General features: G+C 53.1%; 1 protein-coding gene across 1 annotated transcript; it reads right to left on the minus strand.

Annotated features, from left to right (window-relative positions):
* Positions 1 to 3585: 3585 nt before the first annotated feature.
* Positions 3586 to 14460, minus strand: NET1 (neuroepithelial cell transforming 1). Its single transcript, XM_084206082.1, has 10 exons — positions 14329 to 14460; positions 10151 to 10258; positions 9263 to 9430; positions 8474 to 8536; positions 7975 to 8071; positions 7791 to 7867; positions 6956 to 7213; positions 6553 to 6723; positions 5616 to 5802; positions 3586 to 5456 (listed from the first exon to the last, which is right to left on the minus strand). The coding sequence occupies exons 1-10, from the start codon at positions 14419 to 14421 to the stop codon at positions 5065 to 5067; spliced, it is 1614 nt and encodes a 537-aa protein (XP_084062208.1). The 5' UTR covers positions 14422 to 14460; the 3' UTR covers positions 3586 to 5064.
* Between the last annotated feature and the right edge of the window lie 3525 nt (positions 14461 to 17985).

Here is a 17985-nt window from a genome sequence, read left to right on the forward strand (position 1 = left end):
GACCAGGGCAGGGCTGTGGGGTCCTGCCCTGTTACTCAGGGCTGAGCTGAGGGATCTCCCCATTGTAAGGTTGGGTTTACTCATCTCTTACTCAGGGTGTAAAGGAGGGGACAGTGACAAATGAGGGAGTGTTTCTCTATCTATCCATCCATCCATGGATCCCATCCATCCATCCATCCATCCATCCATCCATCCATCCATCCATCCATCCATCCCTCTTTCCTCTGTGCCCACACCAGTCAGATCAAGGAGCTGCTGGACCCGGCAGTCCCACAGCAGAAGATATTTTGATTTTCTCAGCTACGGGAAATCGGCACCAGTTGATCCCAGTTTAACCCAGTGAGGATTTCGAGCTGTGGGATTTGGAGGGAAGGGCACAAACCAAAACCCAGCCTAGGGGACAGCTGAGGAATGGTGGGATAAATCTGGGAGGGGATTGCCCTCCTGGGGAAAGCCTCACATGGAGAAAGCTCTGGGCGTGTGGAACGCTGCAATTCCCGAGAGGAATTGTGGGAGCCGTGCTGGGAACCTGTCTGGTGAGAGGTTTCGGGGAGGGGAGGCTCTGGCAGCTCCTCCTGTGCCAGAGCTGCTCCCTAATTTTCTGTCTGATTGCCCTCACTCCTCGCTGCTCTGCTCCAGATTTAATTGGATCCAATGCAAACAGGCGGGAAGAGCCCGGGAGGAGGAGCTGGCTCGGATCCACCTGGGAGAAGCAAATCCCGACAGATCACCAGGGTTTGGAGGCCTGGGAGGGTTCAGGTGTTGGTTCAAAGTGTGGCAGAGGGGTTGGAGCTCAAATGGGGGGGATTTGGGGTCCCTGTGGCACCTGGCTGGGGGTGGAGGGGTTGTGCAGTCCGGGCTGGCCCTTGGTGCGGATCAAAGCTGGAATCTGCTCTTCCTTCCCATGAAATCGCTGTGACTGGCATCCCATTGCTGGCAACCGTCATCTCCCATCCCATCCCATGGATCCCATCCCATGGATCCCATCCCATCCCACGACCAACACCCACCACTTCTCACCCCATCCCATCCAGTTCCCATGACCAGCTCCCATCTCTTCTCACTCCATTCCATTCCTTTACATCCCTGTGACCAACACCCATTTCCAACACTCACCATCTCCCATCCCATCCAGCAGCACCCATTGCTGGCACCCATCATCTCCCATCCCATCCCATGGATCCCATCCCATGACCTCCCCATGACCAACACCCATTGCCTCTCATCCCATTCCATTCCCATGACCAGCACCCATCACCTCTCATCCCATCCCATTCCTTTACATCCCTGTGACCAGCACCCACTGCCAGCACTCACCATCTCCCATCCCATCCTATCCCATCCCATCCCAACCTCAATTTTCAGGAGAAGGTCAAAGCCAGCCCTTGATTTTGTCTGTGCCTAAGTGTGCCTCATTTATCAGGATAACGATCCCAATAAAAGTTCCTGCTGGCCCATAAAGTCCCAGGATTTATGGCCTCATTACAGCATCCGGGGTGGGCTGCGGGGTCGGACGGGGAGGGGAGACCACCCTGGTGGGATCGGGAGCACGCAGCCGCCGCTGCCGGGTTTTGGCAGCTGAATTTCCCGGGATGTCTCCACCTGGAGCTGGAAAAGCTGGTGCTTTGATGGAGGAGGGCCCCGCTAAAGCCTCACACGGAGTTTTCCAGGCTCGGTGTCTGGCTTTGAGGGGCCTAATCCAGGGAATGGGGGGAAATTTCCCCCAGTGCAGAAGGTGAAAGGCTTCCAGCTGGATCCTCCCGAGGCGGCTCGGCTGCCAGCGCCAGCCCAGATGTGCACAGATGTGTCTGGGTCTGCAGCTGCAGACACGGCGGGGGGATGAATTAATGGAAAAAGAGAAAGTCGGGAGGTGGAGAAGGAAACGGCTCCGACAGGGAAAGCTCCGTGGGGCCCTCCTGTCCCTGCACGAGCCCAGACCGATCCCAGGAGCGGCTGCGGGGAGGGGGAGGGATCTCCACAAATCCCAGCAAAAGCTACACTGAGGTTTAGTGAGGAAAACGGCACTTTGGAGAGGGTGGGCTCGGGGTTGGTCCCAGAACGGCTGTGAGGGTCTCGGGGCTCTTGGAGTAAAATTTGGGATTGGGTGGTCCCAAATGCAAGGGCGAGCTGAAGGGCAGCTCCTAAAGCTGGATCCCCAGTGTCCCCATGGAGAAGAGGCTGGGACTGGGATGTGGGAATTCTCGGATGGGACGCTGCCCCACACTGCCCCCGGCTCCGGGAAGGGCCCACCTGGAAACCCGGGAGGCGCGGGCCGCGCTCCGGAGCTGGGTGGAGCCCGAGGGCAAACACGGATCCGGGCGCTGCTTACCCAGGGCGGAGGCGCCACATCCCTGGGCACGGACACGTCCCCAGTCCCTTCCTGGCACAGGGATGTCACCACAGGTGCCCCTCCGCCCTTGGGAATTTTATCCTGCTCTATCCCGGGGTTCCACACCCATGGGATGAGGGTCTGGGCTCAGCAGAGGCACAGACAGGCAGGATCCCGTGGAATTCCATGGGAGGAATCCAGGGGAGCTGGGCTTGTTTAGTCTGGAGAAGGGAGGGCTGAGACGGCTGCACATTCCTGCAGGAGGGACAGAGGAACCAGCAGGAGTTGTGGGGAATTATTTGAAGGGCATTGCTTCCAAAGGGAATGAAGGAGTTTTGGCTGATTTGCGGTCGGCTGCAGGATGAGCAGACGCAGGTCCAGCCCAGCAGACAGCCCATGGGAGTTCCTCTCCCTGCTCCAGCAGCTCACTGCTGCCTTTTTGCAGGAAGAGCCTTTATTCCAGCTTCTCCCTGCTTGGGAAGGGCTGAATTCCCTCTGGAGCAAGTCAGCTTCAGAGGTCAGGGCTCAGCTGTAAATCCTGTCCCTAAAACCGAGCTGCTCCTTCCCTGCTGGGGAGTGGGGCCAGCCTGGGGCCAGGATCCCTCACCCTGGGAGAGATCCTGGCATCCATCATCTCCCATCCCACGGATCCCATCTGTAAATGTGTAAATCCTGTCCCTAAAACTGAGCTGTTCCTTCCCTCCCAGGGGACAGGGCCAGCCTGGAGCCGGGAGTGCTCTCCTGGAGCTGCAGCCCAGCCTGGACAACCCACACAAGGTCAGGCTGGGGGTTTCAGGAAAACTGGGAAGACTGGATGGGTTTATCCTGGTACAACAACCCCCTGGAAGCTTCCTTGGGATCAGCCCAGCAGGATCCCCTTCCCAAGGATTTAACATTTACTAAATAAGGACCCTCCAGCTGATGGGGGTGGAATCCCACTGCTCCCTTTTCCCTGGCAAACTGAGCAGAGTCCATAAACTCAGCTGCTGTGATTGTGTCCTGCCTGACACAGCAGAACAACGGGACACAGAGCTGTGAAATTCCAGCTGGTCCTGCCTGGACACAGCAGAATCATGGCAGGAGGACAGGGGTTCCTCGTGGAGCCTCAGCTTGGAGATCCATCCTTACCCTGAGCCAGCTCCTGAGCACAGACACATCCCTCCCTCCCAGGCAGGACTCGGATGAGGCAGGAGAGGCTGTCAGGAATTTAATGGAACTTGGCACTGGAAACTGTACAACATTTACAGAGAACCACACACTGTGTCTATGTACACCCTCTGCCCATTCCCAAAGTTCCCAGCCAGACACGGGACAGGCAATGACAATCCCTGCACGTGGAGTCACCACTCCCCATCCTGGATTTCAGGTGACAGGGACGGCAGGATGCCAGTCCCCATCCTGGATTTCAGGTGACAGGGACTGCAGGATGCCAGTTCCCCATCCTGGATTTCAGGTGACAGGGACTGCAGGATGCCAGTCCCCATCCTGGATTTCAGGTGACAGGGACTGCAGGATGCCAGTCCCCATCCTGGATTTCAGGTGACAGGGACTGCAGGATGCCAGTCCCCATCCTGGATTTCAGGTGACAGGGACTGCAGGATGCCAGCCCCACCCTGCTGTGCTCAGAGCCGTCACCACTTTGCTTCCCACCACGCTCTGCAGCACCATTCCCAGGCTGGGTCTTTCCCTGGATTTTCCCTGGATCTTTGGAGTGCTAGAAGATGGCAGTGCTGCCACCCTGAGTATTTACAACCACTCCTTCTCCTCTCCTCACACCTCCAACTCTTCCTCTCCTCTACCTTTCTACCACATGCAAGAACCCCTGGGTTGCCTCCAAGTCCTGCTTCCCGGTGGGAAGTGTTTCATTTCCAAAAGGCAACAAAAACACGGAATCTACCTTCACTCCCTGCTACCCCTCTACTCACTGCTCCCCAAACCCTTTTACAACGTGCCTACAACCTTCCTACACCCCAGAGTAAAGCAGTTCTCTTTCAGTAGTGTCTCCCCCCAGCCCGTGGATTGCCCCGGGGTGATGTGAGGGACAGTTGGGACATCACCCTCGGAGCACGAAGGATCAAGTACTGGAAAGGAAATGCCAAGTCTGAGCATCAAAAATACAAAAATAAAAAAAAACCAATCAAAGGAAACAAAAAAAAAAAACCACCCCAAAATCCCAACCCCCAAACTTGAAACAAAACTAATAAAAAAATTAAATAGTTGGCAGAATACAAGAGTGAGACAGAGGAATGTACAAAGGACACACAGAGATCAAAGATTCCAGTAGGTGAATCGAGAACCTGTTGAACTTGGGGTCTGCTTTTGTAGGACTTTTCCTTTTGGAACATGCAAGTTTGCAGGAATTACCATAACCACACACCAGAGTGACTTCAGGTGTTGAGTCCTTTAAGGGACTTTTGCAGTGTTGATCAAAACCCCCGGTGCTGCCCAAAGCTCCACTTTATTTTCCATTCTCTACCAAGGCTGTGGAAAACTTCTAAGAGCCCAAATTTGCTCTTCAGATGTGGCACGAGGGTTTTGGAAAGCCCTCATGGATTCAAAGTGTAAAAACAGACCCCAGTTCAACAGTAACTGCACACCAGTAGCTGCCATTCCAACATAAACCCAGGATCCGATCCGCGGAGCGGCTCTCAAGGCGCTCCCGGTACAAAATGTACACGGAATTATTTATAAATTAACAGTTTCCCCCAGGGTGGCACCAGGGCTCCTCCGCCTCCTTACACCAGCGTTTCTTTCCGCTTCCCACTCAGCTGCTTCTCCCTGGATTTCCGGTGCCCGGATGAGGTTCTGTGGGATTTCAGCCCTTTGGCTTCCCCCGAGTCCAGGACGGAAGCGCACTCGGCCGCGCTCTCATCCAGCTCCATCTCGGATATTCCCGCCTGGCGCGGCTGGCCCGGGAGGTTGGGCACGGCGGGGTTGTTCTCCTCGCACTCCTCGCTCAGCTCGGGCAGCTCCTTGAGCTCGGGGGTGGGAACGTTCCTCTGGAATGGGGCGATGGCCGTGCGGATGCAGTTCACCCACTGCTGCTTGTGGAAGACGTCGTTGGCCTGCAGCGTGTGGGACTGGCCCGGGCTGGGATCTTGGAAACGGACTCGGAAGATGTTTTTGGCTGGGGATGAAGGGAAAAGTTGATCAGCTCCGAGTTGGCATTTCAAGATTCCATTGATAGGTCTGAAACCCCCCCAAAATCCCAAAAATCCAGCAGGGAGACAAAGATGTTTTCTAATCCAAGCCCCAGCTGTGAATTCACGGCTGACTGGATCCATACCTTTATCAGAATTTCCAAAAGCTCCTCGGAAGGAGCCTCCCATTTTGACATCTCCATCCTGGAGGTCTTCAAGGAGCAGCTCCTGGACAGGGATGGGCTGGCGGTACACCTGGAACGCCTGGCGCTCGTTGCGGGTCACCGGCCGTGTCAGCACCAGGATTTCTTGGAAGAGGAAGACGTAGAGCTTCTGGAAGGGAAAAGATCCCAGTATTCATTCACTCTGTATTCCATGAGGTCACACATCCTGTGGGATTCAAGGCCACCTTATCTGCAGTTTCACCCACAATAATTTTGAGAGTCTCCGGTGACAATGCAAGGTCTGGCACACACCAGGATTACATCAGCAGCTTTATTATTTTATTGATCCCTAGAAAGGGAATGGCGATTCCCAGGTGCCTGGGATAGGATGATTAGGAGCCATATCTTTCCTGTGTTCATGGAATGCCTCGTGTGCAGGAGTAAAACAGCCAATTAAACAAAAAAAAAAAACCCAATCAACAGAGAAAACATGAGAAGATTTGAGGTTGAAATCAGGACAAAAGGCAGCAAAGCCCAGAGTGCAGTGGGTGGGAGATAACCTCCAGGCAGCCCAGCCCAAACCAAACAGGCTTTTGCAGGAACCCTTTTGTTTGGAAGAGCCAGGGCTCCTAATGGGGAATGTCAGAGCATTACTGGGAAGTAAACAGTGGCAGGAAATCCCTCTGGATGGAGAGCACTTTCTGTGGGCACTCTGTGCTAATGATTTTCCAGCTTCCCAAAGGCAATTTGGAGCTGCCAGCAGGAAACTTTCTCTTACACCCTGAAATGAGGCTGACAATTAAGAGATTTTCCTCTGCTCTTTTATCCAATATCCAAACTATACCTAAGAATGGAAGGCCTCCAGTCCTGCTCTGAGTTTAAACCAGGTTTGATAATTAGTAAAAACCGAGGGACTTACGTGTCCATTTTTATTCTTCAGCTCCCCGTGGCACAGTAAAGCTTTGCTGCCTTCAATCCTTGGATCCTTCTGCTTCTCATCCAGGTATTCCAGCTTGTCAATGTAGTACTGGCACTCAGACTCGCCCTTCTTCAGGTTGATGTCAGAGAGGACTCCTTGGATTATGGATATCTAAAACCCCAGACAGATGATGAAGAGGGATTAACCGATCGCCTGTGCGACCTCTGCCTGTCTCCTTCACAGCTCCAAGGGATGCAATCCGCACGGACTGATCCCTCACTTTCCCTGCCCCAGATCTGTGCCCCCCAGCAAACCCTGCTGGGCACTGCTGAGGTTTAAGGAGGATTTCTGGAGCTCCCACATCACATCCTTGGGTCAGAACAAGCAAATCAGGATCACTCACGGCTTCTTCCAGGATGTGGATATCGGGATGGTCTTTGGGAGTGTGCCTCAGGATCTCCTTGAGGAGCAGGGGGTATTTGACCAGGCGGCTCCGAGGGATGTCCAGGAAGCTCCAAAGGTCCAGCTTGCGGCTGAAGGGAGACTCCAGGCAGCGCTGCAGGAAATCCTGCACCCTCCTGTCCTGCTTCTTCTGGTCCAGGAGGGCTTTGGCTGCCAGCTGGTTGCTGCAGTAGCCTTTGTAGGCATGGAGTCGGGGTAACTACAGGGAACAGAGGAGATTTAGGAGTCAGATTCCCTGTGGGAAAAGCAGATGTCACCCACATGGCAAACTCAGGGAGTTCTAAATACACTCACTGGGGTATTTTTCCCAATAGAAAGATAAGGGAGGATCTTGTGAGGAGGATGAGCACATGGAGCCCATGCAGCTCCCAGTGTCTGGATCCTGTGAGGAGGATGAGCACATGGAGCCCATGCAGCTCCCAGTGTCTGGATGAGCACATGGGAGCCCATGCAGGTCCCAGTGTTTGGGTGAGCACATGGAGCCCATGCAGCTCCCAGTGTTTGGGATTAGCAGGGATAACACTTCTGGAATCACACTGGGACAAAGAGTCCAGGAGATGCAGACATTTCAACCCTAAATCAGCAAATCATTCCAAGTCTCTGGGGTGAAATCAGGGCCAAATCCAGCTGACAGAATCCCATTGTTTTCAGTATTGCCAGGATTTCCCTTCCAGTCTTGCACTGAGGGCCACTGAAGGCCCAGAGCTTTGCAGCTTCTGCCTTTAAATGTTCTCTAAACTCAGTTTTAGCCTGTTGATTCCAAGTTCTGAACTTACCCACTTCACAAGGATGGGCCCAATTTGCTCCACTGTTCCATCTGGTTTTGTTGCTTCTCCCAAACTTGCCAGTAAGTCTGGAATGGAAACAGGGAAAGAGGAATTGCACCAATGCCCTAATGAGTAACAGGAGAAAGCAGAGAGGTTAAATCCCACCAAGCACAAACCACCCAGCTGCTCTTACCTTCATGCAGAGGAATGTAGGAATCCAAGTCCCCAAAAATGTGGGTGAGTTCCTCCTCAGACATGATGGAGAGTTTCAGCATAGGGTCATGGTAGGCCTGTCAAATATATTCAAATATATTCAAATGTGCCTCCAAGCTGATGATTTACACTGATTTATCAGGTGAAAGAAGTGAAGGCAACAGAAGGAGTAACACTGATTTGATGCTAGAATATTCACTCAGGGTGAAGTATGGAGGATGTAAATGAAAAGCATTTTCCCTCTGGACTCTTCCCAGCTGGGAGAGGGAGTCCCCAAGCAGCTCTGAACAATCCTTTTATGGGTAGGTTTGCTGCAATCACACCAGTGCTGGCCCTGTGCTCACGTCAGCTTTCTGGGCCAGCTTTCAAACTGGGGGTTCTGGGGCTGATAAAGCTCCCACGTCATGTTTGCAGGTGCAAAAAAATCCCTCGTTACTCCCTGGAATGTCGTCACTGACTGCAGGAAAAATCCCACTCACCTTTCTGGCCAGCTTCAGGTCTTCTATCAGGTCCTGCTCTCCCCTGGACATTTCATAGATGGCCTGGGAGGAAGGGGTAAAGCACCCAGAGTTATTTTGAATGCCAGTCTTTCTCAGAAAGAGCCTTTCAGCTCCCATGATGTACAGCCTGCCCTGAATAGGCCTTTGGCCACCCCAATCCCTCGGTGGCACCTGGGCATGACAACCCTGAGTAAATCTGCTTTCCTAGCCCTGAGAAAGCAGCTTTGCTTCCAAGTGTGTGAAAGCCCTGATGGCCCCTGCACGAGCCAAATTAAATACTAGAACCTTTTAAATCACTGCTTTTAGCCAGGCAAGGCTGCAAACACAAAACCCCCGAAACCGCAGAGGTCAAATCCCAGGCGGCTTCCGGCGGCTCCTGTGCCGTCTCCAGAAGATTTGTCCAAGAACTCCAGGAAAAAGGCAAGCCAAGGCCTTGCTGCTTGGCTTCCAACCAATTGTCAGGAGCTTTAGGAGAAAGACAGCTGGCTCTGCGAGGAACCTGAGGTTGGGGCAGCTGCAGAGCAGCCAGCGGGGCTGGGGCTGGGATTTCAGGAATGCCGTGGAAAGTTTGGCATCTCCGAAGGGTCACACTGGGGAGGTGAATTCCAGAGTGGAATCCTCCTTTTCCCATGGCTGATGCAGACATAAATCTTGGGTTTAGGTGCACAGGAAGATGCAGCCCCCCCAAGGCTGTTACTCCTTTCCCAGCAAGGGAAGGACAAAAGGCCTCGGCTGCTGTTCCCAATCCCGTTTTCCGTGGGCAGTTACCTCCTGGCGCTTGATTTCCTTGGTGCTCAGGGATTCCTTTGTGTTGACATCCAACATTTCAGACCAAAGGACACTGTTCCTTCTCTTGGGGGGAGTAGGAGCAGCAGATCTGCTGCATGACTTCTGGGCACAGCCAGGGGATTTGCTGTCACTGCGAAGGGTGAACGACTGCAGGGATTAAAAAAACAAATGAAAAATATGAAAAACAAACGAGGAGAGCCAAGATTTCAGGAGTATTAGATTATCCATCCCATTCCCAATCCTTCATCCCCCTGGCTTATCCAGGACAGGAAAACACACCCAGACACTTTTCCTCAGATAAAGGAAAGCTTTAATCAAGCTGCTGAGAAAGCCCAGAGCTTGGCAAGGTTTTCCATGCCCCTCTCCCCACACTGATCCGCTGGGGAGGAAGATGGGAAGGCAAAGCTTGGCTCTATTTCCAAGGTATGAGGAAGTAAATAAACAAGGATCATAACTCTTGCTCTGAAGAGGTTAATGAGAAGCCACTTGAACTTTGCCCTGATGTTTTGCAAGGTTCCTAAAGCCAGCCGTGCTGTTATCTGCAGGTGAGAGCACAGAGCTCCTTGGCACACGCTGCTGTGCCAGTGCTGGGCAGCAGGGTCAGCTCCCATCACGCTGCAGCACACGTGGGCCCAGGCCCAGGGCAGTTTATCAGCTCTTTATCTGCAGCAGTTGATTGTATTTACCGTTGAACCTGTTTGTACAGCACTTTACACCCGTGCACTCCTGAGCGAGCACCTTCCAGCCCCAAGGCCCAAGAAGGCTCACACAGAGCTCCAAGAGCTGCCCCCAAACCCCACGGGGTGCCTGTTCCACCCCATCCAACCAATCTCTTGCCCAAATCCCTGGGTTTGGCTGTGTTTCTACCTGGATTGTCTGCCCAAAGCGTCGAACTGCCCCATTTCTGACAGGAGAGATCAGGTTAGCCAGGGAGGTGACTCGTGCTAGAGGCCGGACCCGTTTAGTGCTTGGCTCCTGCAAAGCAAGCAGAGAACAAATTGTCCTGGCTGTGCCTCCCTCGGAAATTTCTCAGGCAGCTTCCAAAAGCATAAACCCACTTAAGGAGTGGCAAACACAGCAAGGAGAGTGTTTGGAAGCAGCCATTCATCTTTCAAGGCTATAAATATTTGTCTGAACTTTAAGGCTGCAATTAAACTGCAGAGGTTTTTGCCCAGTGTTAAAAGAGGTGAGAGAACATCAGTGAGAATTCAAAATAGGGCTCCAGCAGGGACTGTTATGCTTTGAACAGAAATAGATTAAAGTGTTCTCTGACACTCTGTGGCAGCTAAAGATGGAGCTGGGATCTGCTTCTCCATTTTCTCATCTTTTCCTCTGGAGAAAGAATGTGTTTTTCCATTTTATTTTGGAGAGCAGGGCAGCAGTGGGGGCCCAGCACAGCCTCGGCAGCTCCTTTAACAACCAGCTAACAACCACAAGCTGAACGTTCCTGCGAGGGACACGCACACAGATAAAGCTGAAATCCTTCAGTTTGCAGTTTCCTCCTCCTGCTCTCCCCCACCCCCTGCAATGACTGCAATTTTTCTTACACGTTGTTTAGATTTGAAAGCTGGAGCTTCTGCTTTTCTCCACCGCTAATCCCTGCCCGGAGCTCAAGTCTGTCCCGACCCAAACGCTGCCAAGAAAGAGGAAACGCCCCTGGAAAGCTCCTGCTGCTTCAGTTTTGAAAATTCTGTTGGCAACTCGACGTGTTTGACATCAAAAATATTGTGTGGTGAGGGCTGGGCAGGAAAGGTGTGCACAAGGGGAAGCTGGGAAGAGATGGGCTCCGAGTTAAGGCTTGGAAAGGGCGGCAGGACTGTCCTGGTGCTCCCAAACATCTGGCACAGGGCTGGACGTGACTCATCCTCAGCAGACTGCTCAGCACGAAGCTCAGAGCAGGACAGGGAAACAGAACAGCCTCAGTTTGGGTTCATCTCGGTTAAAATTGGTTAATTATTGTTGAATTTGTACACTTTCAAAAGGCTGTGGAGGCTGCTGAGGACGAGCTCTGGGCTGTTTCCACTCCCAGCCCAGCTCGGTGGCCAAACCCTTTGCTCAGAAGTGACAAATGTTGAAAACAAAACTAAAAAAAAAAAAGGAATAGGAACACCCAGAGCTGGATTCCAGTCATGAAGACTGAAGGAGCACAAAAGCTACGTGTGTGCGAGATCTGATTTCAGCAACTCGACCCCAGCGGCGGCCCTGCCCACACGCGGTGTTGGGCAATAGAGGAGGAGGAGGAGGAGGTGAGCTCACCCTGAGCTCAGCCTTCAAACTTGCAGGGGGGGAGCATGAAAAGAAACAATTTATGAGCCATGCAGGAAGAAAAGAGCTCTTGGCACAGCACAGAGCTGTGCTATAAGCGTTTGGGGAACGCCAGTTAGGAGGGTACCATAAAAATGGAGAAAAGCTGTAAAAGTGTCCATGACCACGGGATCCTCGGCTGGTTTAAGTGGGACACCAGGAACCCCAAGTGGGACACCAGGAACTCCTCCACTGAGCTCCAGACAGGGACAGTCAGGGAAAGGTTGGAAAGTTAGGCCAGGCTCAAAGACAACAAGGAAGGTTTAATTAATTACAGATGTTTCTGAGTGGAAGAAAAAGGAGGTGTTTACTTCTAGAAAATCATCTATCAGTGCGGGAGGATAAATAGAGGGACATGGGCCTAGGGAAGCTTAAGAAAGTGCAGGACTGAATCAGGGAAGATGCAGACACAAAGCCACCCACGGCTCTGGCAAGGCCAGGGATAAAAATAGCCTGGAAAAGCAAAATGTGACACTGCAAACGAAGAGCAAGAAACCTCGAGCCATGGGGAGGCTCCAACAGGTCACTGGTGAAGGGTCAGCGCTGCAGCTCCGCAGGGATCCAGTGACAGGGCCGGGAGCCCAGGGCCGTGTGGGAATGTGGGAATGTGGGAATGCCTTCCCTGCACATCTGTGCCCGGCTGAAGTGACACGTGCACGTGCCCGAGGGCTGGCAGCAGGAATTCCTGAGCTCAGCTCAGCAGAAGGCCATTTCTCCTCTCTTGAAGGAGGGAAAAGAAAAAATTCCCACTTTGTGTCTGAGCGCTCCTCAGACACGGCCCGACTGCCAAAAAAACCCATCTGGTTGTTCTTCTCCTCCCGAAGATCGTTTGATCCAGAGCAGAGAGGAGGAAAATAAAATCCCTGCGCTTGGAAACTCCCCCTTGGCTGAGCTCAGCGTTTGAGCCGGGGTCACGGGCTCCCCGTCCGGCCGGCGCGGTGTAAGCCGAGACTCCGGGCGGTTCATACTGCGGATAACTCGGGCTCAGGAGGGGTTTTTTTTAGCTCTGTACTTGCAAACAATGACTCTCCTGTCTCCACGCCGTCTTCCTTACAGGAGCCGGATTACAATAAAGTCTGGGAGGTTTCTGTAACAATCCAGGGGTGTTACAGCACTCAGGAATAATTAAAACCCCAGCGGGGTCAACAGCTCCATCAGGAAATATTATTTTTCCAGAGAACTCTTTATTAAAAGTGAATTAATACATCACGAGAGCAGCCACTAAAGCTAATTTTGTGCCAGGCGGGATTTCATACCCCTGAAATTCCTTCAAGTGCTCCTAAGTGGAGGTTAACTCATGAAAAGATTGCACCTTGCTGGAAAGAAAACCAGGCATTACTTTTGAGCAAGACTTTTTTTCAGCAGCACGCCCACAACCTTTCCCCTGTGCTGGGTAATAATTAGTGGTTTTTACAAGGATCCCTTGCTCGAGTGCAATTCCTACGTGCCACACACAGTTCCACAGCAGCCCCACACAAACACGGTGAGCAATGGCAAAACCACGCGTGACAGAAACTTTTCCTCCCGAGCCAATTCAGCAAAAAAGGGATTTTAGTCAGCAGCCTGAATAATTCCTGCCAGAAATCATCAACCACCTGACCACCTCCATGGAAGATTCACACGCAGAGCCTCAAGGTGAACAATCAGAGCTTTCCCAAATCCAACAGCCCATTCCCAACCAAACTCCGGCTCGGAGAGGAGCGCTGGCTCACTCCAGAATTCAGAATTCGAGGCGATTTACTCCCCTCCCAGAGCTCTGGTTTCTGTTATTTCTCCCCCAACATCTGGTTTCCCTTTTGCACAATGAGATTGCCCAAGTTTGGCTGTTGCAAAGCCGGCATTTGCTGAGGTTGGTGACTCGGCGCTGAGCCCTCAAACCCCAGCCATGTCTGGAGACGCCTTTTTTTTTTTTTTAACTTTTCCACCTCATCTCGCCACTAATCTGAGCAATAAACCCAGCCCAAGGCTGCCGGGCCCTACCTGGCTGCTGAACTTTTGCTCCTGTCGCAGCAGGAGGCTCGGGAACACCTACGAGGAGCGCAATTATTGCCATCTGCATAACAACACGCGATAAAAATAACAATACCTCCATCAAACAAACCAGCCCTCAAAAGGCCGGCCAACCCCACCAGGGGCTTTTCGAAGGTTTAAGCAGTAAATAAGCACCTAATTAGGAAAAATCCTGTCAGTGGAAAGAGCGCTGAGAGACAGGCGATTTTATAATAGCAACAGGCGATTTTTAAATGAGAACAGGCGAATTTTTAATGAAAAGCCACCTGGGGGGAGCGGGGTCAGGTGAGGCACCGAGACTCGTTTTGGCTCAGTCTTTGGGGCTATGATCCAAAATACAGATGTAACTGTAACGTACATACATGTATATAAAATACATATAAAAAAGATATGTACATATACATGGACTTAAACATATATACAGTTTATAAATCGGTGGGTGAGGCGCCGACATCGGTTGTGGCTGCCTGGTGCCACTCTTTGGGGGCTATGAGCTTAAATATATTGCATCTATATATATACACACACACATAAAATATACGTACACACAGAGATGAACTTAAATATCTATATCTATATCTATCTTTTTAAACCGCTGGCTACCCTGCGCTCTGCCCGGCTCACCCCTCCCCTCAGACACGGAGAGCGGGAAGCTGAGGGGGATCCCCCTCCCCACTCTCCCCTCAACTAAATCCCATTTTTTTCCCCTCTCCACCCCCTGCTCCGCTCACCTCCTGCTCCCTGAAGTGCTGGTTCTGCGCGTCGATGACCCGGATAGTCCTTTTGATGGGCAGCAGCCCGCCGAGCTCGTCGTGCGCCACCATGGCCGCAGGACCCCCGGCCCTCCCTCAGCCCGCGCTCATCGCGCTCTGCGCCCGCCGCGCGCCGCACCCCCGACCTCACCGCAGGGGGCGGGGCCAGCGCACAAACCACGCCTTCCTTCAACACAAGCCACGCCCATCTGTGCCCGCGGCACTGCGGACCCTCCCGGAGCCCCAAATGCTTCCAGAACTCTCCCAAAAAATGCTCTGGGTCGTTCCTCTGAGTGCTGTGTGCGGCTGCGGGCTCCTCAGGACCGGAGGGACCTGGAGCTGCTGGGACAGGGCCACAGGGGGGATGTGAGGATGGCTCAGGGCCACATGAGGGATGTGAGGATGGCTCAGGGCCACAGGAGGGATGTGAGGATGGCTCAGGGCCGGCAGCACCTCTGTGCCCAGGGGAGGCTGAGGGAGCTGGGGCTGCTCAGGGCAGGGGGACACGGCTGAGGAGCCCATCCATGGGATCCATGGCCACAGGAGCTCATCCATGGGATCCATGGCCACGGGAGCCCATCCATGGGGATCCATGGCCACGGGAGCCCATCCATGGGGATCCATGGCCACGGGAGCCCATCCATGGGGATCCATGGCCACAGGAGCCCATCCATGGGGATCCATGGCCACGGGAGCCCATCCATGGGGATCCATGGCCACGGGAGCCCATCCATGGGGATCCACGGCCAAGGGAGCCCATCCATGGGGATCCATGGCCACAGGAGCTCCCAAGGATGGAGCTGGCTCTGCTCTGGGCCCAGCGGTGGCACCAGGGGAAGGGGCAGGGACTGAGCCCAGGAATTCCCCTGGATGTGGGGCAGGAGAGCTGCCCTGGGCAGTGCCCAGCCCTGAGCAGAGCCCAGAGCGGGGCTGGAGTCTCCTCCCTCCCTGGGGCCATTCCAGAGGCACCCGGACACTGCCCTGTGCCCTGGGATGGCCCTGCTGGAGCAGGGAGTGGGACCAGTGACCCACTGGGGTCCTTTCCAACCTCACCCCTCCTGGGATTCTGTGAAAAACAGGTCCTCCAAGAGACTCTGCTGCGAGGAGGGCAAAGAGGGGCTGTCCCATCCCACAAAGCCAAGCATATATTTGCTTTTTTCCCCCATTCCCCATTTTTAGTGTTTTTTCCTGGCGCTTGCAGCGTGGCGGGACAACCTCGTTTTAACAGCAGCTCTCCTTGCCAACGCTGGAGTATATAAAACCTTTGCTGCTGCAAAATGTTTAAAAAAATAATAATTCTTGTCTAGACCTGTGCTTTTAAGTCTGCTCTGAGCTTTAAAGTTGTGCTGGCACAGCTCTGGGGCTGGGCTGAGCCTCTCCCCCTGCTCTCCCAGGGGAGCCTGTCTCGGCAGGCCCGGCTGGAGCTGCAAAGGGTTTGGATTTTCTGTTTGTTTGTTCAAGTCCTTTTATTCCTGGCACTGCTGCAAATCTCTGAAATAAAAGCTTTCTTGTGCTGGTAAAAATAAACTTGAGTTGATTTGGCTGCCTACCTGTGCTGACCAAGCTGCTGCTTCAAGGAGAGAAATTTGGGGTGGGTTCCAGCAGGAGGTTTGCAAACAGCATTTATCAGAGTCAGGAGGAGGAGAAAAAGGAAAATCCTGCTGTCCCCTCCCCTGGATTTTTAATTTTTGACTTTGTTTGCTTCCCTCAGCAAATCTGCAGCCACTTAACCTCTGCCATGCAAGGCCAGGACATTGAGGATTCTCAGAAATTCAGGATACACTGAGTCTCCCCTTGCTGAAAGGACAGACTGTGACTCTTCCAGACACAAAAATGCTTTCCTGGATTACTGAAATCCGCTATTTTTAACACCAAAGTGACGCTGACTCAGGGGAGGAGCAGACAAACCCTCCCTTGAACTGATCTTTTTTTAGAGAGTATCAAACCCACTTCTCCTAAAATCCAAGGTCCAAGCCTTGTCAAACTCGACCTAAAGATCCAGGAGCTCATTTCTTTGCAGGGAGATGGAAAAGGCCAACAGCAAAGAGCCGTGAGCGAGGGGAGGTGTGAGGCAGAGTCACACCGAGGTGACACCGAAACCCTCCCGGCGTGTCCCGTGTCCCAAAGCTCCTCCTGCTGCCACCCGAGGCGTTGGTGGCACTTGGTGACGCGGGTGTTGCTGTCCTGGGGCAGCCACGGGTGATCCCTGACTTTGCGGTGACACCTGGGGAGGTGACGAATCCCTGGTGATGCAAGGCCCAGGTGAGCAGACGCTCCTGGCCCGATGGGACAGAGCCCAGGGCTGGCTCAGGGCCAGGCAGAGGGATTTGTGTCCTGGGACACGCCCTGCCTTTGGAGAGAGGCCCCAGAGCCAGCGATTCCCTGGCAGGAGCAGCTCCCAGCTGGCCCACTCGGGGTGGGATGGTTTCTGTGGGGCAGCTGCATCTGTACGGGTCATCAACAGCATTTTGGGGCAAAATCCATCCTGAGTGCTGGAGATAAATCCACCCTGAGGGATGGACATGACCATAAATCCATCCCAAGGGATGGGGATGAACACCATAAATCCATCCCAAGAGATGGACATGAACACCACAAACCTATCCTGAGGGATGGAGATAAACACCACAAATCCATCCCAGGGGATAGACATGAGCACCATAAACCCATCTTGAGTGATCATCACCATAAATCCATCCCAAGGGATGGAGATAAACACCATAAACCCATCCCAAGGGATGGAGATAAACACCATAAACTCATCCCAAGGGATGGAGATGAGCACCATAAACCCATCCCAAGGGATGGACATGACCACCATAAGCCCATCCTAAGTGATGAAGATAAACACCAAAAATCCATCCCAAGGGATGGACACGATCCCCATAAATTCATCCCAAGGGATGGAGATGATGACCACAAACCCATAAATTCATCCAAGGGATGGGATGAACTCGCAGGGAAGGCCACAAACCTGGAGAAGGCTGCAGACAGCCAGGCTGGGATGTGCCCAAGGACAGCTCCAAGAACCCTTTCCCAGGATCACATCCCTGGGATGCCCAGCCTAGCTCAGGGTGTGCTCTGCTGCCTCCACGTCCCTCACCCGCCTCTGCTCCACTTCTGCCATGGGAGAGGGAATATTTTAAATTCACTGGAGTCCACTGGGATGCAAACCCATCCTGAACAAGGCTGAGCAACTTGAGAACGCTCAGATAAAAGCCCAAATATGGGAAAAGGAAGGAGCAACAACCCAGCTCGATGGATTTCCCTATAAACCCTGTGCTGCCATTCCAGCTTCCCTCCAGCTCAGGACACATCCCTCAATCCAGGAGATCTCCCAGTGCTCCCTTCCCCCTCTTCCCTGTCCTTCCAGGAGCCTCAGGAACGCAGCCGGGCCGGGCCACGGATACCAGACATGGATACCAGACCAGTTCTTCCTGCTCTCCTGCCAGGGGGCATCCCCAGCATTCCTGGCCTGGATTCTCATGGAGATTTTCATTTCCAGGAGCAAAATCCCTCGGTGATACCTATCCTGTTATCAAATCAGGGAGCTGAGAGCAGTTGGAGTGACAGGGAATCACCCAGCCCTCAGCTTTCCTCTCATTTTCAGGCTGGGATTTCATTCCCACAGAGCTG

The sequence above is a fragment of the Fringilla coelebs genome (assembly GCF_963513975.1).
Source record: "Fringilla coelebs genome assembly, chromosome: 5".
NCBI lineage: Eukaryota > Metazoa > Chordata > Aves > Passeriformes > Fringillidae > Fringilla > Fringilla coelebs.

Coding starts and splice junctions, on each gene's coding strand:
- NET1 (XM_084206082.1), bottom strand. CDS start 14,421: ATGGTGGCGCACGACGAGCTCGGCGGGCTGCTGCCCATCAAAAGGACT. Junction 8,072..8,473: donor ACCTGAAGCTGGCCAGAAAG/GTGAGTGGGATT, acceptor TATATTTGACAG/GCCTACCATGACCCTATGCT. Junction 6,724..6,955: donor TCCACATCCTGGAAGAAGCC/GTGAGTGATCCT, acceptor CTGGGGTTTTAG/ATATCCATAATCCAAGGAGT.